The sequence below is a fragment of the Peromyscus maniculatus genome, chromosome 12 (genome assembly GCF_049852395.1).
Source record: "Peromyscus maniculatus bairdii isolate BWxNUB_F1_BW_parent chromosome 12, HU_Pman_BW_mat_3.1, whole genome shotgun sequence".
Classification (NCBI taxonomy): Eukaryota; Metazoa; Chordata; class Mammalia; order Rodentia; family Cricetidae; genus Peromyscus; species Peromyscus maniculatus.
The window spans coordinates 68,066,906-68,086,357 of record NC_134863.1 but is presented as its reverse complement, the minus strand read 5'-3'; the positions used below and the strand labels follow the sequence as shown (position 1 = coordinate 68,086,357).

The 19,452-nt window shown below is 44.8% G+C and overlaps 1 protein-coding gene across 4 annotated transcripts in view; it reads left to right on the top strand.

The window, feature by feature from the left end:
* Positions 1-215: 215 nt before the first annotated feature.
* C12H21orf91 (chromosome 12 C21orf91 homolog) overlaps positions 216-19,452 on the top strand; it is a 28,536-nt gene continuing 9,299 nt past the window's right edge. The window contains exons 1-2 of one of the 4 annotated variants that reach the window (XM_016002140.3): positions 216-342; positions 1,431-1,564. In XM_016002140.3, coding sequence (XP_015857626.1) covers positions 1,438-1,564 — 127 coding nt within the window. In that variant the 5' untranslated portion in view covers positions 216-342; positions 1,431-1,437. Of the gene's footprint in view, positions 343-725; positions 1,072-1,430; positions 1,565-19,452 lie in introns of those variants that run through there. The other 3 variants (XM_006983589.4, XM_016002138.3, XM_076549129.1) reach the window with 3 other exon arrangements.

Here is a 19,452-nt window from a genome sequence, read left to right as displayed (position 1 = left end):
CTAAGCTGCAAAGAAGAGAGCTGAGTTTCCGGTTTCTCTTCTGTGGGCTGATGAGAAAGACTACTATAGAAAACGTAACTGAAAGTGTTACGCAGACTTTTGGCCCAGGAACGGCTTATGATGAAAGTAAATTTACATGCTAATGAGAGAAAAAAAAGTTTAAGAAGGGTGGGCAATAAAAACAAAAGGCGGGGCCTCGGGAATGTCCTCCGTGGATGCGCATGGGATGTACCATATTGTGGGGAGGGGCGCCTCATCAAGACAATCTGAAGGAAAAGCGGCTCTGTTTCCAGGATTATCCCTAAACCGAGATACCTGAATTATCAACTTTTATCTCATTCTGTAAGTCAACCAACATAGGACTGGAGTTCAGGGAGAGGACGCGGTTCAGGCTCCTGATTTCGAGGCAGTCCACTCCCCACGCGTGTGTGCCTCTGCTCCCCCACCCCAAGCCCTCCTCGCTCCCCGTGGGTCGGCTCCCGCAAGCCGCCGGCTGCTGGAGTTTGCAGGGGCTGGAGGGAGGCGGGCCGGACCGGTCCATGTGCGCCACGCGGAGGGGCGCGAAATGCGCGCTGCGGAGCCGGGGACGGGGGTGCGCGCGGGGTCGGGGGTGCCGTGCGGGCGCGGGCGGCAGGGGACGGCTGCAACTCCTCGCGGCGGGGCGGCCACGTGGGGCCCCGGGACCGTGCACCGGCCCCGCCGCTCTCCCCGTGGGCGGCTCGGGGTTGGCGCAGGCGGCCGGGGCGGGGCGGAGCAGAGCGCGGTGGCCGTCTGCGCTGCGGCGGCGGCGGCGGCGGCGGCGGAAACAATAGTGCGGATCGGGGCGCGCGGACGGCGGCCCGCGGAGCCGGACGGTAAAGCTCCTTCTCCCAGCCGCTTGGGCGCGCAGGGCCGGTGCCGGGACGGACGGACGGGCGGACAGACCGAGAGGATCGTGTGCGGCGGGGACCCGGGTCCCACCCCGCGCCGGCTACCCACGACCCTCGAGTGGCGCCCCCGGGATCCTCCGGACCGTGGTGGCTGCCGGGTCTCCGACGTGTGCCGTCCCTTCCCCGGTGTCCGCGTCCCCACGTGCGTCTTCCCGCGGCGGAGCCGGGGAGCGGGGTAACCGAGTTAGCGGGACGCCTCCAGCGCCCGCCGAGAAGTTGTCTGGCCGCCCGGACCGAGCTGAAGTTGGTTGACAAGACCTAGTTTCTGTGCGGCAGCGACTCGGGCCGGCAGCGGGGGTCACCCAGGGGCAGGAGCCCCTTTTCTGCCCCTGGGCTTTTCACAGTAGAGCCGGGATCCTGAGCCGCTCCGAGCATGGCGATGCTCGCCCGGGGAGGCTGTTGCAAAAACGCTGCCTTTTTCGTTTTTCTGTGTGTGCTTACCGCAGGCCTTTTCAGCAAGTTCTTGCCGTTGTGTAACTTGGCTTTTCTCTTTCTTCACAGGGGCACTATGAACGAAGAGGAGCAGTTTGTCAACATTGACTTGAACGATGACAACATCTGCAGTGTTTGTAAACTGGGAACAGACCAAGAGACGCTCTCCTTCTGCCACATCTGCTTTGAGCTGAATCTCGAGGGTAAGGACGCGCTGTGGTTTTTTAACTGCACGCCATGAACTTTGTACAACTCAGGCTGAAATGTTTGAAGGTAAAACTGAAAGGGCTGAAATGCCCTAGAGATGGTGCTAAGATGTCCTGCTAACATTTTTTCCGGAAATGAAGCCGGAGTTAACACAGTTGTGAACCGAGGGCACAGTGTTTGCCTCTAAAACACTTAACGTGGTTCACCTCGATTTTCACTAAGGTGAAATGAAGTGCCGGTATTGTCTGGTAAACATGAGATTTTTTTTTTTTTTAAACACACGTGTCTCTCAGAGTCAACATGACCGTTTACACGGGTAGATGTGATTTTATTCCTTTTGGCCCAAGCTCTTTTAGTCATTTTTAAAAACCATAAGGACTTTTTAAATTTTCTTGATGGTAGTATTACTGTGAGAATCTGAAAAAAGAAACTCTTGAGAAAGGAAAATAAACGTTTTGCTGAAGGTTGGTACACAGTTAACTGGACCCTCGATACCAGTTGCTTGTTTCCAGGAAACATGGGATGTAACCTTACTCCTCACATGGTCATAGTGAAACCCTGAATCTTTTTAGGTATATATGAATCACGCTGAAAGGAAATCCAAAAATTCCCGAAAAAAATAAAATTGGCTTTTTGAATTTTGAGGTTGTACTAGGTCAATGGAGAAAACCTTGCTAGATACTAGATATTTTAGGTTTTAGTTTGAAAGCATTATTATATTTTGTCTTGGCCTATGTATTTAAAGATTTTCATGATTATTTATTTTCTGTTAAGAGGTGCAAAATGTCCTTATTGCTACACGCACACACACACACACACACACACACACACGTGATGTCATCATAGACTTTGATGTTCCTGTTAGGACTTGTTACTCAGACATGTTGTAGCTTCCGAATAGTGTGTCATGGAGCATCATGGAATTTCTGTGGATTAAGTAGAATGCCTGTTACTTTGGCTTTAGTAAATGTGGTGATTACAGCTAGTTTTAAAAGGATGACTTAAGAAGGATGATCCCGGGAGTGGAGTTTATTTGACCACGCTCTCCTTGCCACAGTGAAAGGGGTGCACGTACGCTCCTTGGAAACGCGGTTTCCCCTGTGTATTCTGACACCTTGCAGAAGTTTACATTTTGGAAGGGCAGAGACATCAGGGATGATCAAGAGCAGCCTCTTGTGTTTTCGGTGGGAGGAACTGAGGTCTGGCTGGTGGGCGGTGCCAGGCTGCTGGAAGGCTGTGGCAAGCTGTTGTTATACGCCAGGCCAGTGTTTGCTGGGGACACATCTGTGCCAAGCATTGTACTGAGCTTCTTACCAGATTATCTTCATTCAAAATAGCTCTGGGAGGCCAGCTATTATTACTCATTTTGCATGTGATGGAATGGAACCTTGGAGACCTAAGCAATGCACTTTGAAGTCTCGTAACTAGTAATTGATAGTCCTGGGCTCTGAAGCTTGGCCATCTGGTTCTCGTGTGTGTGACCTTAATTCCATTGATCTACTGTCAATAGGTAGATAATTGTAGGATGGATGCTAGACATCTCTCCTCCTGAATCCTAATTGGTTTTGGTTCAGCCAGCTTTCCCTAACCAGTGCCTCCTGATAAGTCAATCACTGTGCCATAATAAAATTTTATTGCAGAGACTCAATTTTCATAATTGCTTCTCTAGCCCTAATGAATATGCCTTTTAAGTAATTGTTAAGCTCTTGATATGTAAGCATGGCACTACCCTGTTTTTGAAATAATCATTGTCTTATCAGTCCAAAAGACAAAAACAGTTTTCAGTTGGGTTAGAACTATTTCATCTTCTCTGTGTGTTAAAGAGTTAAAATTCTTCTCAGTTTATCTACAGTGTTAGTTCCTTGTTCACAAATGCATTTGCATTTTTGCTGAGGTGCTATTTGTTATAAACATGTGTTTAGTGTCTAGTATTGTTTATTGTTGTAGGAAAATGGGGAAAGATTCGCACAAACATCAATTTTTATGTCAGTACCCAGGTTTAAAAAAAAAAATTAATAGATGGCTTAATGCAGTAAAAGCACTTGCTGCCAAGCCTGAGGACCTGAGTTCAAATCCTGGATCCCACATGATGGAAGGAAAGAACCATTTCCCTCAAATTGTCCTCTGGCTACCGTGTGTGAGTGTGTGGCATGCACCACACACACACACACACACACACACACACACACACACACACACACAAAATGTTTTTAAAAATAAGTGGAAAAAGTGATATAATTGTGTATCAGAAAAGGTAGAGGGTAGAGTCTTCATCTTAGTTAGTGTCTCGAATTATCATTACAGTTTTTTTTTTCCACAGTGGGAATGTAAGAGGAGCACTTCAGTAAGACATTTACCTCTACTAATTCAGTATAGGTTTCTCTGTAGTGTGCTAATGTCGCTGTTGCTTAGTTTCTTAACAACAGCACAAATCTTGAAATTTTCTCTCAAGCATTTCACTTTTTTTTTTTCCCCTGCAAAGAGCCCTAGTGAAATGAAAGTGTCTTGAGGATCATGGCAGTTGGGCTGGTTTTTAGTTCACACATTCATAAGTAAAAACAGCATCTTCTATACTTTGGATTGTTGTTGACATCCAGTGATCACTGGTCTGATAATGGGCCTCTTGTTTCAAAGCTGTGTGCAGGCATGTGTTTCCACAACAGAGACAAAGGAAGAGAGGGAATTGACAACAGTCTGATCTTGTTGCAGGAACTTTGTATTCTAGGCATGGCTCCGAGTTGTCTTTTTCCTGTGGTTCCACAGTAGTTAAAAGGAAAGAGGGTGCCAAGTAACTATTGTGTTTCCGAGGCATGGTCCTAGTCTTCAAAAACCTAAAAATGTATTCCAGGGGCTTCAGTCATGAACTACTCATGCCCAGAACTCACCTGCAGTCAGATACACAAACAGACAAACAGAAGGCTGTGGCCCAACTTTGGCCTCAGGCGCTCTAAGATTTTGCATGGACATCTAGTTTACGGTGGTAAAAGATTTTGCATGGACATCTAGTTTACGGTGGTAAATTCTCTAAACCTACTTAATGACCAGATCACCACCGTGCCCTAAACTGGTGAAGCCAGGATGTAAGGAGCCCGGAATGGGAACAACTGTAATGTATCAAAGACAGTAATGGTCCTGGAAGAGGATCCAGGGAGGCAGGAGTCACTCTGCATTCTAGGCTCCCCAGTTAGATAACAGAAGCTTTCTTTCCTGTAGGGAACCACTTTTGGATAAAACTAAACCAGTTCCCGGTACACCGACAGTTTGAGTGATGTGAAAAGCCACCAGGTCCTCCAGAACTGGGGTTTGCTGACTGATGAGTGAGCAAGTGTATGGCCTCTCTGTAGTCTCTCGTCTGGCTTCCCGAATTTCTTGTTCTTTCATGGGAACGGGGGTAAATCGAGCTCCTGAATCTTCTCAGCAAGAAAAAAAAAATCAGTATTTTGCCTTAGTAAAGCATAGGTAAGTCCAGTGCCTACTTGTAGTGTCCCTCCATCCTGTATTTTTGACCATAACTTTTTTGTTCATCACTAGTTGGTGTTAAATCCTTGCTTCCACTCGAGAGCCGGAAGTGGTTGTTTGTTGTTTAAGGTCTTCTGTTCTTCCTCCATGCTCTAAATGCTAGCGCCTTTCCACTCACACAGACTGACCCACTGCTTGAGGCCAGGAAGCAGAGAACTCGGTCTAACATCAGCCCATTTCTCTCGTTTCCCATCCCGTGGTGGTAACACCACATATTAAGGTTAACTAAAAACGGTCGGGAGAGATGGGTTAAGAGTACTTGCTGCTTTTATAGAGGGCCCAGTTTTGATTCCCAACACCCACAAGGTGGCTCACAATCATCTGTAACTCCACTTCTGCAGGAATGATGCCATCTTCTGTGGGCACCAGGCATACCCACAGTACACAGACATACTTGCAAAAATCCACACACATCAAATAAATAAATCTTTAAAAGATGAAGCGATACAAATGCTATTTTTAGTTACCCTAAATGCGAAGCCTAATGTGGTTTCTGTACTTGTAGCGATCTCGCCTCTTAACTGCTCTTGTTATCACTGAAAATGACTGGGTGCTTGGTAAATGGTTTTGTTGTAGCCCCTCAGACATAAAAGATAGGATGTGGAAAGTAGATTTTACTACTCAGGTGATGAGCTGAAATTATAGAATGTTTCCAAAGAAAAGTAGCTGAAACTAGACTGGTACCTGGTAAAGGCTTGTCTTAACTCCATGAGGGAGGAGCTAGGTTCAAAGTCTTACCCCTGACCTAGTTAGAGTAGCCTATTTTCATTACTTAAACTTTTCTCCTTGACTAGTTACTAGTCTCAGTAACTTAAAAGTCTGGGTTGAGTTTTAAGTTTGGGTCACCCACAAATGTTGGTCATGAAGGCTTATTTGTTGGGATTTGGTTTGGTTATATACAACAGGAAGTTGAAATATAATGGAGTGGAGTGGATAGTTACATTTGTCATATCAAAAGCAGTTGGAGGCCAGGGAGATGGCTCAGTCAGTAAAATGCTTGTGGTATAAGCATGAGAAATGCGTGAACCCTATCGTTCAAGTGAAAGCTAGGCTTGGCAGCGTGCTCCTTTGTCCTGGTGCTGGAGAAGCAGAGCCATGAGAACCCCGGGTTTCACTGACCAGCCAGCCCAGCTAGTCGATGAGTTCCACATTCAGTGAAAGACCCCATCTCTAAAAATAAGGTAGAGAGTGACTGAGCAAAGCCCCTGGCCTTGACCCCTAGCTTGCACCTGTACACGTGTGTACCCTATCATGGACATACACATACCCCAGAAGAAGTTGAGTTAGGAACTCCAGAGTTGGTATCTCCACTCCATGAGCAGAAAGACCCAAGCTTGGTTTATGGTCTGTTTCACTTGCCGTCACACATAGTTTCTATCTTCAGGCTGTGTCACAAGCCAGGGGAGGCTGAGGTTACTCCTGCCATTATTGACTTATTCCCGGATAGAAAGGACTGTGTCAACATTGCCTCCTGTGTGGAAACGGAGCTTTCCCTTAGTTCCACCAACCAATTTCCTGCCCTTATGTTCCTTCATTATGTTCAAGAGTTGCTGCTCCAGATAAAATTGATGTTTTACAAAGAAAGATATAATGTGTACTGAGTAGTCAACTAATAAAATGGGCCGGCCATACAAATACTTTTTTTTACCCCAGGACTAAAGATTTCACTATATTGAAGGCAAACTATTTCCATTGGTTGAGACCAGTTAGTGCTCAGATCAATCTTCTAGCCTTGGGGCTGAACTGGATGAGTGCTCACTGGATGATGGGTTGCACTGTGAAGACCACGGATACGCAGCCATACTTAAAGTGGTCTTGTCAGAAAGCTGTAAGAATTTTCCTTTTTTTATTTTTTTAAGCTATCTCAGTCCATAAAATGTCATAACTAATCCAACTGCCCAGAGAGAGTGCCCCAGGTATTTATTATTAGATTAAAAGGAATGAAATGAAACCTCAGTCATTTTGTGTATTTTAAGCTGGGACTCCTCCCAGGCTTCTCTCGGCCTCTGTTCAGAAGAGACTAATAATGTAGTAGCTCCCCTTTCCCTGGGGATCTGTGAGCGGCTGAGACCAACCGCCATCACTCCACCGCTGCTCTGGAAAGGAGCGCCTGGGCCCGCTCTTCCATTTTGACCTTGCCACTTTCTAGTTGGGTTTCCTTCCCAAGATACCAAAGCCACCAACCACTGCTGTCTTGATGGCCGGCTGTCCCCTGCAGGACAACTTCCTTGTTTTCCTTCTTAGTCTTGACATGTTATGCCAGGGTGTTTGTTGAAAAGCTCAGCTGTCATTACTGTCCCTTGTCCAGAAGTGCCTGGCCTTGGAGCCCAGATCTCTTTCTTTGACTTGATGTCTAGAACGGAGCTCCACAGTGACTGGTACTGAGCTGGGTGACAAGGAGCACGGGTTCCTACTTTGTACCTTTGAGGTCCCCAAACTCCACACAGTGATACGGACTCCAGAACCAGACCAGCAGATGGGAATCCCCACTACTACTGTGAGACCCAGCAGGTTCCTCATCTGCAATGTTGAGTTTGTCTAGAAGTTCACGCTCATCTACATATGCAACAGGAAGTGACTAATACTTCCTCTCATCTAGTGATAATCCGTAGCAAAAAACATCATAGACATGAGTGGGGAAACTGGAAACCCTTAACCTTATGAACGGATTTTTTAAGTGTCATCTAGCAGTTGTTGTAGCAGACATGTAGATTTCTCCCATCTTGAAGGCTGACTACAAATAACTTTATCCTCATTGGTGTGTGACATAATAAAAGCACTCAAGTAAAGTTACCTTCTTAGTCACGTAGGTTGTCAAAGGCACAAAAGGGCTCATGTCCAGGTCTCTGATGCCAGAGATGTTACACCTACAGCCCCTGGGTAAAGAATGCTTCTTGGACTTTCTTACGTTTACATTGGTTTAACTGTAGATCAGACTGTCTGATCTGATCTTTCTGGTAGCGAGACCTTCTCTATGGTCGTGACATCGTCTCTGTAGCACCTTCCCAAGGATGGAGATGCAGGATACATCATCGAGAGCTATGATAGTGGCACCATCGATGTGATAGTGGTACCCTGCCTGTGATGGAGATGCAGGATACATCATCGAGAGCTATGATAGTGGTACCCTGCCTGTGATGGAGATGCAGGATACATCATCGAGAGCTATGATAGTGGCACCATCTATGTGATAGTGGTACCCTGCCTGTGATGGAGATGCAGGATACATCATCGAGAGCTATGATAGTGGCACCATCTATGCGATAGTGGTACCCTGCCTGTGATGGTTCCGCTTCCTCTGACAGTGTTGCTCCGTTTGGGGTTTTCCCATTCTCTCTGACTGCTCCTACAGGCTGTTTTGCAGTGTGTTGTACTTGTTTTGTTCCATGAAACAATATTGGTGTTTTGCCCAAGCCCTTCTAGTCTCACCCCTGGTCTTGGTGACCTTAAACATGAAGATACCTAGCAGATCGCCTTCTGTTTCTCTCCCTCCCCTCAAAATGTCTATATCTGCAGCTAATTTTAGACAGCTCCACTTATATAACCCACCAACACCTGAGACTGCCTGTCTAAAGGTAAATTATTCTACCCCATATGTCATATTTGAATGAATGGATAAAATAACTGAAATCCTCCTTGTGTCTGCCACCCAAAGTATTGCCGTTGGAGATGAAGTATGGAGGTGGTGGAGACTTACACACCTTGCTGAATTATGCAGGAGTGCATCTCCCCAAACTGACTGTGCCTGTGAAAATCCCTTAAGAAGTTAAATTCCTCAGCCGGGCGCAGAGGCTCACGTGAGTCATTTCAGAAGGCAGGAGTCTGAGGCAGTGAGATTGGCGCATTGGAGGGGTCAGCTTAAGATACAGATTCAGAGCCTGCCTCACACAAACACGAAAATTCCTTCCAATGAGCAGCCTGCTCGCCCTGCCCGCCCACCACTACCTCCCTTTAGTTATTCTTTCCTCTTGTATTGGGGCAGGATTTTGCTGTGGAGCTTCGTCAGACTGGAACTCACTAGGCAGACCAGTCTTGCCTCCAATACAGAGATCCGACTGCCTCTGCTCCCCACCGCGGGTGACTAAAGATGCCCCCATCTCCTCCCCTGCCCCGTATTGTTCTCTTGATTGCACCCTCCTCTCGGTGGTCTTGTGTCCACTTTACTGCTGTAGGAACTTGCGTTTGTCTCCCACACCCTTTTCCTTTCCCTGTGCGATTCCATAAAGACCAGACTGGAGTCTGTTTGACTGGCCAGCAAGTGTCCAGCCATTACAGAAGGACGAGCAGAGCAGTGGATTTCCTATGAGAATTTACCTGGAAGAACGTCAGAGAATTAATTGCCTTTAAGATTCTTCTTCCAGCCAGGTGGTGGTGGCGCACACCTTTAATCCCAGTACTCGGCAGGCAGAGGCAGGCGGATCTCTGTGAGTTCGAGGCCAGCCTGGTCTACAAAGCGAGTTCCAGGAAAGGCGCAAAGCTACACAGAGAAACCCTGTCTCGAAAAACAAAACAAACAAAGATTTTTCTTGTAAACTGACCCGGGAGGAAATTTTGATCTATGTACCGAATACTATGAGATCTACTCAGAAGCTGCAAGTCTTAGTAATATAACAGAAGTGCTTTATCTTCCCTTCAGAATAACCGTACAGTACAGCTAGTTATCCTAGTAAACTGGACATATAAAAACAGTGCCTTGCCCCAAACACCGATCAGGCAGTGTTGAAGCAGGCTGTCTTGGACTGCTTCTCCGGGTTCCTCTGACACAGGCAAACGCCACCTCTGGATGCGGCGGCAGCAGCGTGGGCACTCACCGTGCAGTATCCTGCACGCTTTTAGATCCGTGCTGAGAACAAGCATATGGACGATGCAACCCAGAGTACTCTGTTAGTAATAATATCCTACTCATCAATAACGTAAATACATACAAATGACTTTCTAGCTCAAAACCATGGACGAGTCATCCCACTAGCCGGACGTGAGATGAGACATAGGAAAACATGAAACGTCATTGAACGTCTTCAGTGCTTAGGACAGAATCCTTTCCAGCAGCAGGTACAGGTGTCGTGGTGGAAATCATGGAGAACTTCTCCCAGAGAGTTGATAGAAGTCAAGCACCCAGGCTTCCAAGGTGATTTCTGTGTTACATTCACATAGTCATGGCCTGTGAAGAAAACAAAGTCAGGCCTCGTCTCCGTTGGAAATGGTGCGTTGGGGCTGACATGGAGCCGGGCACTGTGTTCTCTGTGGGGCTTCCCTGCAGAGGGTGGCGCTCTCAATTGCAAAGGCAAGTCGGCTGTGGGCCAGAAGCAGTCTGGTCACACCCACGTCCCCTGCCCTGGCTGCTCCTCTGGCCAGAGCATTAGTCCCTCACTGGCTTTGTCGCAGAAACCACTTACTTCCTCTCCTCTCCCTCGCCGCCACACCCGCTCCGAGGCCTCTCCCTCAATATCACTGAGAAGGGTCTTTAAAATACAGGTCTGATCATGCTTTTGTTTCTTTACAGCTCATCCATGAGTCCTCCATTTCCTTCAGGTTGAGCTCTTAGCTCCCAGATATAGCACGCCAGACATAACATGATTAGCCGCTTTTGAAAAATATATATTGTTATTCCAAGAACTTCATAGAGTGTATTTTGATCATACCCCACGCCTCCTCCTCTTGTTTTAAGTGTTGGAACTAAATCCAGGACCTGAGGTGTGCCAGGCAAGAGCTCCACCACGGACCTATATCCCACCCCTTTGTTTTTTTAGTTTTTTTATTTTCAGGCGAGGTCTCACTAGTGCTCCAGGCAGGCCTTGAACTTGCCGCAACCCAAGCTGACTTTGAACTTGCTGTCCTCCTGAGGGAACCTCCTAAATAGCTGAGGTTACAGCCTGTACTGGCAGGCTCAGCATGCTGAGAGCCCTTTTCAACTGCTCACCTTGGCCTCTCATTCCCCCTCCAAAGGAACTCTGGACACCATTCCCTTCTTCCTGTCCGAGTTTTACGCCTTTGGTTACCTCAGACCTTGTGTCTTAGACGCCGTTTATTTCTCCTTCTCGGGTGTAATCACTGAGCCCTTGGAGTATATGCTACATGAGGAAGAACAATGAATAAGATCCTTAGGGCCGCTATGGGGCCGAGAAGAAAGGATGGCTGTAGAGACGTCAGTAAATACAGGACCGTGTAGTGTGTGATGCAGATGCTGGTGTTAGGAGTTGGGTTGAAGGAGCCCGCCTTCTCCTCGGCTGGCTGTGACTGGGTGTTCCGGAGCCTCTCCTCCATAGACACCGTAGCTTCGCGTTCTGTGGACGTTGAGGTCTGGGCCTTCCTGTGGGCTTCCCACCTCTGTGCCCATGCCCCTCCTCGGCGGCGGCAAGTGCTCCTGCCGGGGTGCGGGATGGTTGGTGCCAAACGCAGACGGTGTGCACTCTGCTCACTCACCCGCCTCCCCTGGTGCCCCTTTCCTTCTCCACCAAATGTTGACAGGTAAATAAAGCTCTGCTGAGGTTCTGGTTTGACTGCCTGGGGGGATGGCGTGGCCTCCATTCATGTGCGTGTTACATATTCTGGTCGAGGCATTGTTAGCAGAGAATCGTCTCGAAAGTTTCAACATTCATGTTTGAAGAATGTGTCTATCACCGCCGGTGTCCTAGTCTTTTTTTGTTTACTTGGTTGACTGGAACATGGCACAGTACTTAAGCCTCGTTTGTCTTGAACTGAGGGACACTAGTGTTCATTTTCAAACTCAACTCTGCTTCTTCTCAAGACTGTCTGGTATATTTTTTAATGTACCCTACTTATGTAAAGGACGTTGTTCTTCCCAAACAAAACAGTCCCAATACAGGAAGCAGAAAGAGTAGGGGGCTTCCTGATCCCACGTGTTTACTGTCCTCAGTGATTCTCCGACCACGTTCTGGGGTGAGGACACGTGGGGGGGGGGCACAGGTCGTGCATACACCATTACTGTCCTTCACATCCACCTAGTACACGAGGAGCATCCCTTTCTGTGCGTAGGTACCTCTTCACACATCAGCTCTGCGCAGTCCCAGCATCCCATGGAGGACTCGTTGGCTGGTGTCCAGTTTTCCAGTGCTGAAACACTGTGACACAGCGCTTTCCCTTGCCTGGTTAAATTCCCGCTGTGATGTAACTTCAGTTCCCAGGAGAAGATGTAGTCATTGAAGGTAGGCTTATCATTAGTTTTAATGTCTTCCCACACTATTAAATCGATACCGGGTACTCTGTCATTTAAAAATCATTTTTTTTTCATTATGCAAAATTGGTTTCCCGTAGTCTTCTAACCTGTTTGGTTAGCTCAAAGTTATTTTGACCCTAGAATTATGCGAATGTAGTTATGACAAATAGCCTCACTACTTAAAGATATTCATCTCACCTAAGATAAAATGGACGTCAGTATTTGCTGCTCCAATATTATATTAGTAGGTTCCTGCCTTCATCTCCATTGAGAAATGTTATTTAAAAAAAATATTTACAGCACTGTGGTCAAAGTAAGGAGAAACGAAATTGTCTGCTGCTAAAATGTCACATTTACGTGGCTCGTATTGGTCTGAAATACAAGTTAAAATTTGAGCTTTTGACAGCATAATTAAAGGGTGTTATAAAACACATAAAAAGTACTTCCCTGGAGCTTGAGGGTCACTGGTTCAAACATATAGGCTGTTCTGTCCGTAGTCTGGGGTCTCTTCATCTCTCTTACCTGTAAGAAAATCAGTTTCTCGATCCAAACCTTAACTGGGGAGATGGCGATTTAGGAGACAGAAGCTGGTTGCTGCGGCTCTGGGTTCCAGACCTGCTACCTCGTCTGGCTGGCTTGGCCCCGTTCACGTGGTTGCTGCCATGAATGCATTTTTTCAGGCTGTCTTCAAATAACACTTATCTTTTTAACTTTACCATTGAGACACTGTCACTCTTCCTGGAAGTCAGTGTCCCTGTAGGCCACATGTAAGTGGATGTTTAAACTGGTGAGTCTGTTGTATCATAGTGATGCTGTATTGTGTCATCACCTAATTGAGTTTTATATGATAACATCACATTCAAAAAAAATAGAATAAATGTTAGGACAGCGAATTAAACTTATTTAGTGGAACACTGGAACATGTAGGGTTGTTTGAGAAAACTGGATTGTTGGCTTAAAACCTTATGTGGTACCTGGGTGGTGGTGGTGCACGCCTTTAAACCCAGCACTCGGGAGGCAGAGGCAGGCGGATCTCTGTGAGTTCGAGGCCAGCCTGGGCTACAGAGCGAGTTCCAGGAAAGGCGCAAAGCTACACAGAGAAACCCTGTCTCGAAACCCCCCCCCCCCCAAAAAAAAAAAAAAAAAAAAAAAAAAAAAAAACCTTGTGTGGTGTAATTTTATTTAATTGTGCCACTTTCAATTACCTGGATTTGGGGTGTTTTAATGTACTTGGGAAACAGACCTAGTCTTTTTTGATTCTGTGTGGTTACAAACTTAAGTGTCCTCCATTACGGTGAGGCTTCCGAAAAGACGGTAGGGCTTCCAGCCTTGTCGTCCTTCATTCTAATCCCCTTAATCAGTTGTCTGTAGACAGCCACCCCGTCCTAGTCAGTGGTCTAACCGGTGTGGTTAAATTTCAGTGGCTAAAATGAAACCAAATTCCCAGTTGAGTTCCTGGGTCACACTAACCTCTTTTCTGATATTAAATATCTATGTGACAGGGGGTTTGCAGTATTTAATAGCTTAGATAGAGCACGCACATCATCACAGACAGCTCCCTGGTTAAAAAAGCAGGTATACAAATTAGAGAGAGGAATCGAGTGTGGGTTTTGTACTCTCTTAGTAATAAACAGTTGTTATGTAGGTGTGTTTTCCCAACTTTCCAACTGTTAGAAATGGGAAAGTAGAACCCATCAGGAGAGGGGTGTTCTTGTTTGCTTTGTTTTTGAAATCATTTGTAATTTATACTTACTATCAGCCCATAAACTCACTTCTACCCTGGCTTCTCTGTGATTTGATGCTGAGGTTTATATTTTAACTTTTCTGAACTCTTGGCTTACTGAAGTTTTCCCTTATAATTCCCTTATTGAAGTAAGCTGATTTGATTACCTGCTTAATCTTCTTAACACACGAAACCTTTGGCCTTGCATAACCAGCCCTGAGCTGAAATCTGCCTTGTAAGACCACCTGTTGTGTGTCTTTCTTAAGTTGACAGTTCTCAAATATGGGAAAGTCGGGGAGCCCATCTGTGTGCTGGCTTAATGTGATCACCAATAGTTCCATCTGCTACCTGATGGAGAAATACCCAGTTGCCTTGCTTTCAAACGCTGTGTCAGAACCTTGAACATGGCAGACTTCGTTGTCTAAGTGGCACTTGAGTTAGCTAACATGTACAAGGTAAAAGAATAGGATTCTCTTTTTATCACAGCATTCCTGCAGGCACAGGAAGCAACTAGGAAAGCTTTCTAAGGAGGAACCTATCCTTAGGAAGGACCTATTCAGATCCAGGCCTGCCTTCCCACTTTTACTTCCATGACAGGATAGACAACCTGAACTTCCACTTACGGCAGAGCTTGGCAACAAAGAAATGGTTGTGTCCTTCTGAACCATAGCTGGCCTTCTGCTTGCTAAACAAATGCATAGTAATATAGTTAGAGTGGATGTGCCCAAGCCTTGTTCTAACCAGTCAATCCAGACAAATACCACCACAGTCGTAACACGCATCGAGATGGCCCGACCTGGCTTCAGAGCCTTTGAGGTCACAAATAGGCATGAATCCATTCAGGTTTGGGTTCTAAGAACACATTCTCTGTTCTCATGGTAGTTGCTCCCCCTGTATATTAGCCAGTGGCTGAGAGACTTGATTTAATAGCAACCAAGAACTCAAGAATTGTATATGAACGTAATGTTCTGTTTTCTCTCTCTAAGACACTGGAGACAAACAAAAGTTGTGTCATGGACCCACTTGGTGTGCCACCCCTACAACTGAAGGGGCTGCTTTTCTGTTCTGTTTATCAAAAATGGCCATCTGCCCCTCAAGTGGACTTCCATTCATTTTAATGTTCTCTAATGGAACTGTGTGTATGTCCAGTCATCGTTATAATTAACAATTGCTTAGACAAACATGACGTTACTTAACATGTGCAAGTATTTCTACTCTCTTAGCAACCACGGTAAAAATCATCAAAAGGAGACACTTTAAATCATGGAAAATTTTCTAAGCTGGACACAATGTGAACCTCCATTAAAAAAAATTTTTTCTGGAAGCAACACTACTTATTACATGAATTACTGCACAAATAATTGTCTTATTTCAAGATGATGTGCTTACATTTTTTTAAGGTCTATTTATTTATTATGTATACTGTATTCTGTCTGCATGTGCCCTTGCAGGCCAGAAGAGGGCACCAGATCTCATTACAGATGGTTGTGAGCCACCATGTGGTTGCTGGGAATTGAACTCAGGACCTCTGGAAGAGGAGTGCTCTTAACCTCTGAGCCATCTCTCCAGCCCCATATATGCTTAAATTCTTAAATTATTTTACTGAATGTTAAGTTAACTTGAGGTCATAACTAAACTCTCTTGCTTGATTAAGAAAAAAAAAATCCCATAGTCCTGCCAGTAGGAAAACCCTCAAAATCAGAACAGGGTCTAGTTGATAACTAAATGTCCACCTGGTAGTCAGGTAATGTGATCGAAGAAGAACTCATGAAGTAAAGCTGTGTGGTGTCAGCAGGGACAGTGTGCAAGACCATGTTTCTTGATAAGACCAGTAAACTGCTTAGTTGACTCACTACTAGTTAATCACACATATGATTACAAGAAGTTAGGATGGATGATTCACTACTAGTTAATCACACATACGATTACAAGAAGTTAGGATGGGTGGGATGAGAAGTATAACTTTTTTTTTAAGATTTATTTATTTATTACACCGTGTTCTGCCTGTATGTATGCCTACAGGCCAGAAGAGGGCACCAGACCTCATTACAGATGGTTGTGAGCCACAATGTGGTTGCTGGGAATTGAACTCAGGTCCTCTGTAAGGATAGGCTCTTAACCTCTGAGCCATCTCTCCAGCCCCGAGAAGTACAACTTTTTAAAGGGTTTTGGCAGTTGTGGCTTTTAAAAAATGACTTTCAGAGTTTCATCTCTTCTAGGAAGAAGCATTTTAGTCCCACAGTAAGCAGGTGAAATAAAAGCCCAGGGATAGCCTCAATTTTAAGAATTAGAGTGGCAGTTATACATAAATATTCATGTTTGATTAGTTGTTGCCCCTCTGGGGGCTTTGATAGGCGACTTTATTTTAAAGAGAGAATTAAAGAATGTAATTGTGAGGACAACCTGCCAGGTGGGTGATGAGGAGAGTTTTCAGAAAGGTTTAAGTAAAAATTCTGTGTTCTGGCTAGTTTTCTGTTGCTGGGGTAAACACTTTGTCAACTGTGTCAGGTTGACAGCTGAAACTATGACAACCCATCCCTTGTTAACTCTGACACAACACTCTAAACCATAACCTTTCCTTTCGTATTTGTCCCTAAGATCCTACTGCTAATATTAGATATAAAATACAGTACAGCCTTAAAAGTCTCACAGTCTTTAAAAAATTCTATCATTTAAAAGTTCAGTTTCTCTTTACAATTAAAAAAAATCTCTTGTTTGTGCTCCGGGAAAATACAGAGTAAGTTAAATATTTTATTACTCTAAGAGGAAAGAACCAGGGCATAAAAATAATCACACTTAAGTAAAACCAAGGTTCAGCAATGTAATTCTGAGATCTGGTAGCTCTGTGCCGGACATCTGGGACTCACTTGTAAGCTTGGCTCCAAAGGGCTTTGGCATCTCTACTTCCCTGACTTTGCTAGCCATAGCATGCATGCTTATCTCGTAGGCTCAGGACAGCTCCCTTCCACACCTGCTGCTTGTCCTTAGTGGATGTCCAACAGTCCTGGCATCTCCAGTGTCCTGGGTCTCCAACTGCAACCAAGGCTGTACTTTCAGCAGTGGCCTCCTCTGGCCTCTCACGGTGTCATGCCTCCCCTTCTGTCCCTGATCCCTTCAATCCTGAGATCTCTGATAATAGAAATGATTATTTCTCCAGTGTTAATGTGAAATGGTAAACTAGAAAAAACATAATCACTGAAGAGTTTACATAAGATGACAGGCATATTGCTATTATAAATTGAGATACATTTTTTTTCTATATTAAAAATGATATGAAGTAGTCCTGGTATTATGGTTTTACTTTTTTGTTTGCTATTGCATGGGATAGTTAATGTGTGTTCACAAATATTTTCAAATTGAATTTTAAAATTTAGTAAGGTTAAAATTTTGTTATAATTTAACCAAAAACTAAATTGCTATCTAAAATATATAATGAAGTAAACTCTGTCATCTTCTGGGCAGACTGATATCACAGGAACCTATTTGTATCAGTGCCACGCACTACTTCCTTAGATGGTCAGCCCTCTAGACTTAAGTGTAGGAATGACTTCACAGACAGATGCCCTTAAGTGTCCTCTGAGTAAGCTGCCCAAACTGCCTCCTCCCCTTTAAGTAAGATGGGTTAAACTGCAGTGATTTGTCTGTACATGACAGGTGGTAAAATAAGGCTTTTATTGTTATTGTTACTGCTGCTGCTTTTCAAATATTCCTGTAACTTTCCCCGATGTCTTTAACCACTTCTTATTACGTGACAGACACTAAGACTGGGGATGCCTGTGAGTAAGCTAGATAATGGCCCCTTTCTACACAGAACTCACCTGGCAAGAAATAAAAGCCAGTGAAGAGGCAGGTGTAAAAAACCTTGTGAATGGAACCAACCTAGGTGTGTTGGTTAGAGAAGACTTCTTAGAGGAAGTGAGGACCAGATAGAAGATGTGGCTATTAATGGCCCAGGTTCGCAATGGATGAGGGGTAGCATGGGGCAGGAGGGGCTCAGGAGCAGTGTTTCACATTCTTGACTGGTCAGTGGCTCCCACACTGACAGTGTGTTCTGAGTGTCAAGAGTGGAAGCAGGGGAGATTCATTTCGACATGATGAACGCTAGGAACCGATAGGACCATCTGAGAGCAAGAGTTGTAGGTTCTAGAAAGCATGTATGCGGCGTACGGAGCTGTTAGGCTACCCAGCATGAGACCTGGACAGAGTCCCAGTGTTAGCTAGCATGGCACTTTGATTTCTTACTTGATGCTGCTGAAATACAAATGTTACATTCTCTTACCAGAGTTTCAGTTAATAAAATCACAGTTTGAGCTTTTCAAGTTAGGATGGCATAAGGAATGTAACTTTTCCCTTGAAATGTGGTTTTTGGTTTTGGTGGGGTTTTTTTGTTTTGTTTTTTGTTTTGTTTTGTTTTGTTTTTCTAACCTAGCACCTCAGTGGCTTTCCTTACTCCATTTTCACACATACTTAGACTGAATCTTTCTGGCAGGCATTCATTTAAAACTGCACATGCCTGAGTTACCTTTATGGAAGGAGAACGGTTTGACTTCAGTAACATGTCTTGAATGATAAAAATGCATGACTATTTTGGAAAAAAAAATGTTTTGAATTTGAGAATGTATCCTATATTTTAAAAAGCTTCACTAAGAAAACTAGGAGCTATAAAGGGGTAGTCAAAATATTTCCATTATTTCTAGTATGTCATGAATACTTGTGAGTTGAATTTAGACTGAGTAATGGGCTTAATGTTGTATGAGTAATAATTGTGTATAATTCGTTCCTTCTAGAAGATAAAAATTACCTTGATAAGTTAAGAATAAAATTAAACTGACAAGTGTAGACATTTTGATTTTCTTACAAAATAAATTGAAACAGTTGATTGCATTTGTAAGACTTTTATGTTTGTATATTTATAAATTATATATATATATTTATATATTCTAATTCTGGTGTATATCTTCCAATTCAAACCATAACTCATTGGTGACGTCCCATAGATCCTCAGACATTACAGGATTATTGTCATTGCTCTTAGTTACCCTCCAAAACTTGATGGTCAGACCCTGCTGCTAAAGAGGACACATACTTGTGTCACAGAATATGGTAACATCAGTCTGGTCCCGACCTGTATGTTCCCTCCCCACGGGCTGTCATCGCGGTACCAGAGGGTACTATGCACCAGAAGGAGAAGAGAAATGGTCTTGTCCAGCTGTGAAGAATGACTGGCCTAGCAAGATACGCCCACTGGTCAACAGTGGCCACAGTGTTAAGTAGTAACCAGTCATTTTCTGATATACTTTAAGGCCAGTTCTATAAAACAAAACTCATGCCTAGTACCAAAACTCAGATACTGGGCCAAGAACTGGTGGCTGGGCAAATCTTAGGCTTGTGGCTGGGTAAGGATAGTGCCGAGGAACAGGGGAGGAATTGGAGAAGAGGGGATAGGGCATGAGTATAGGTTTGAT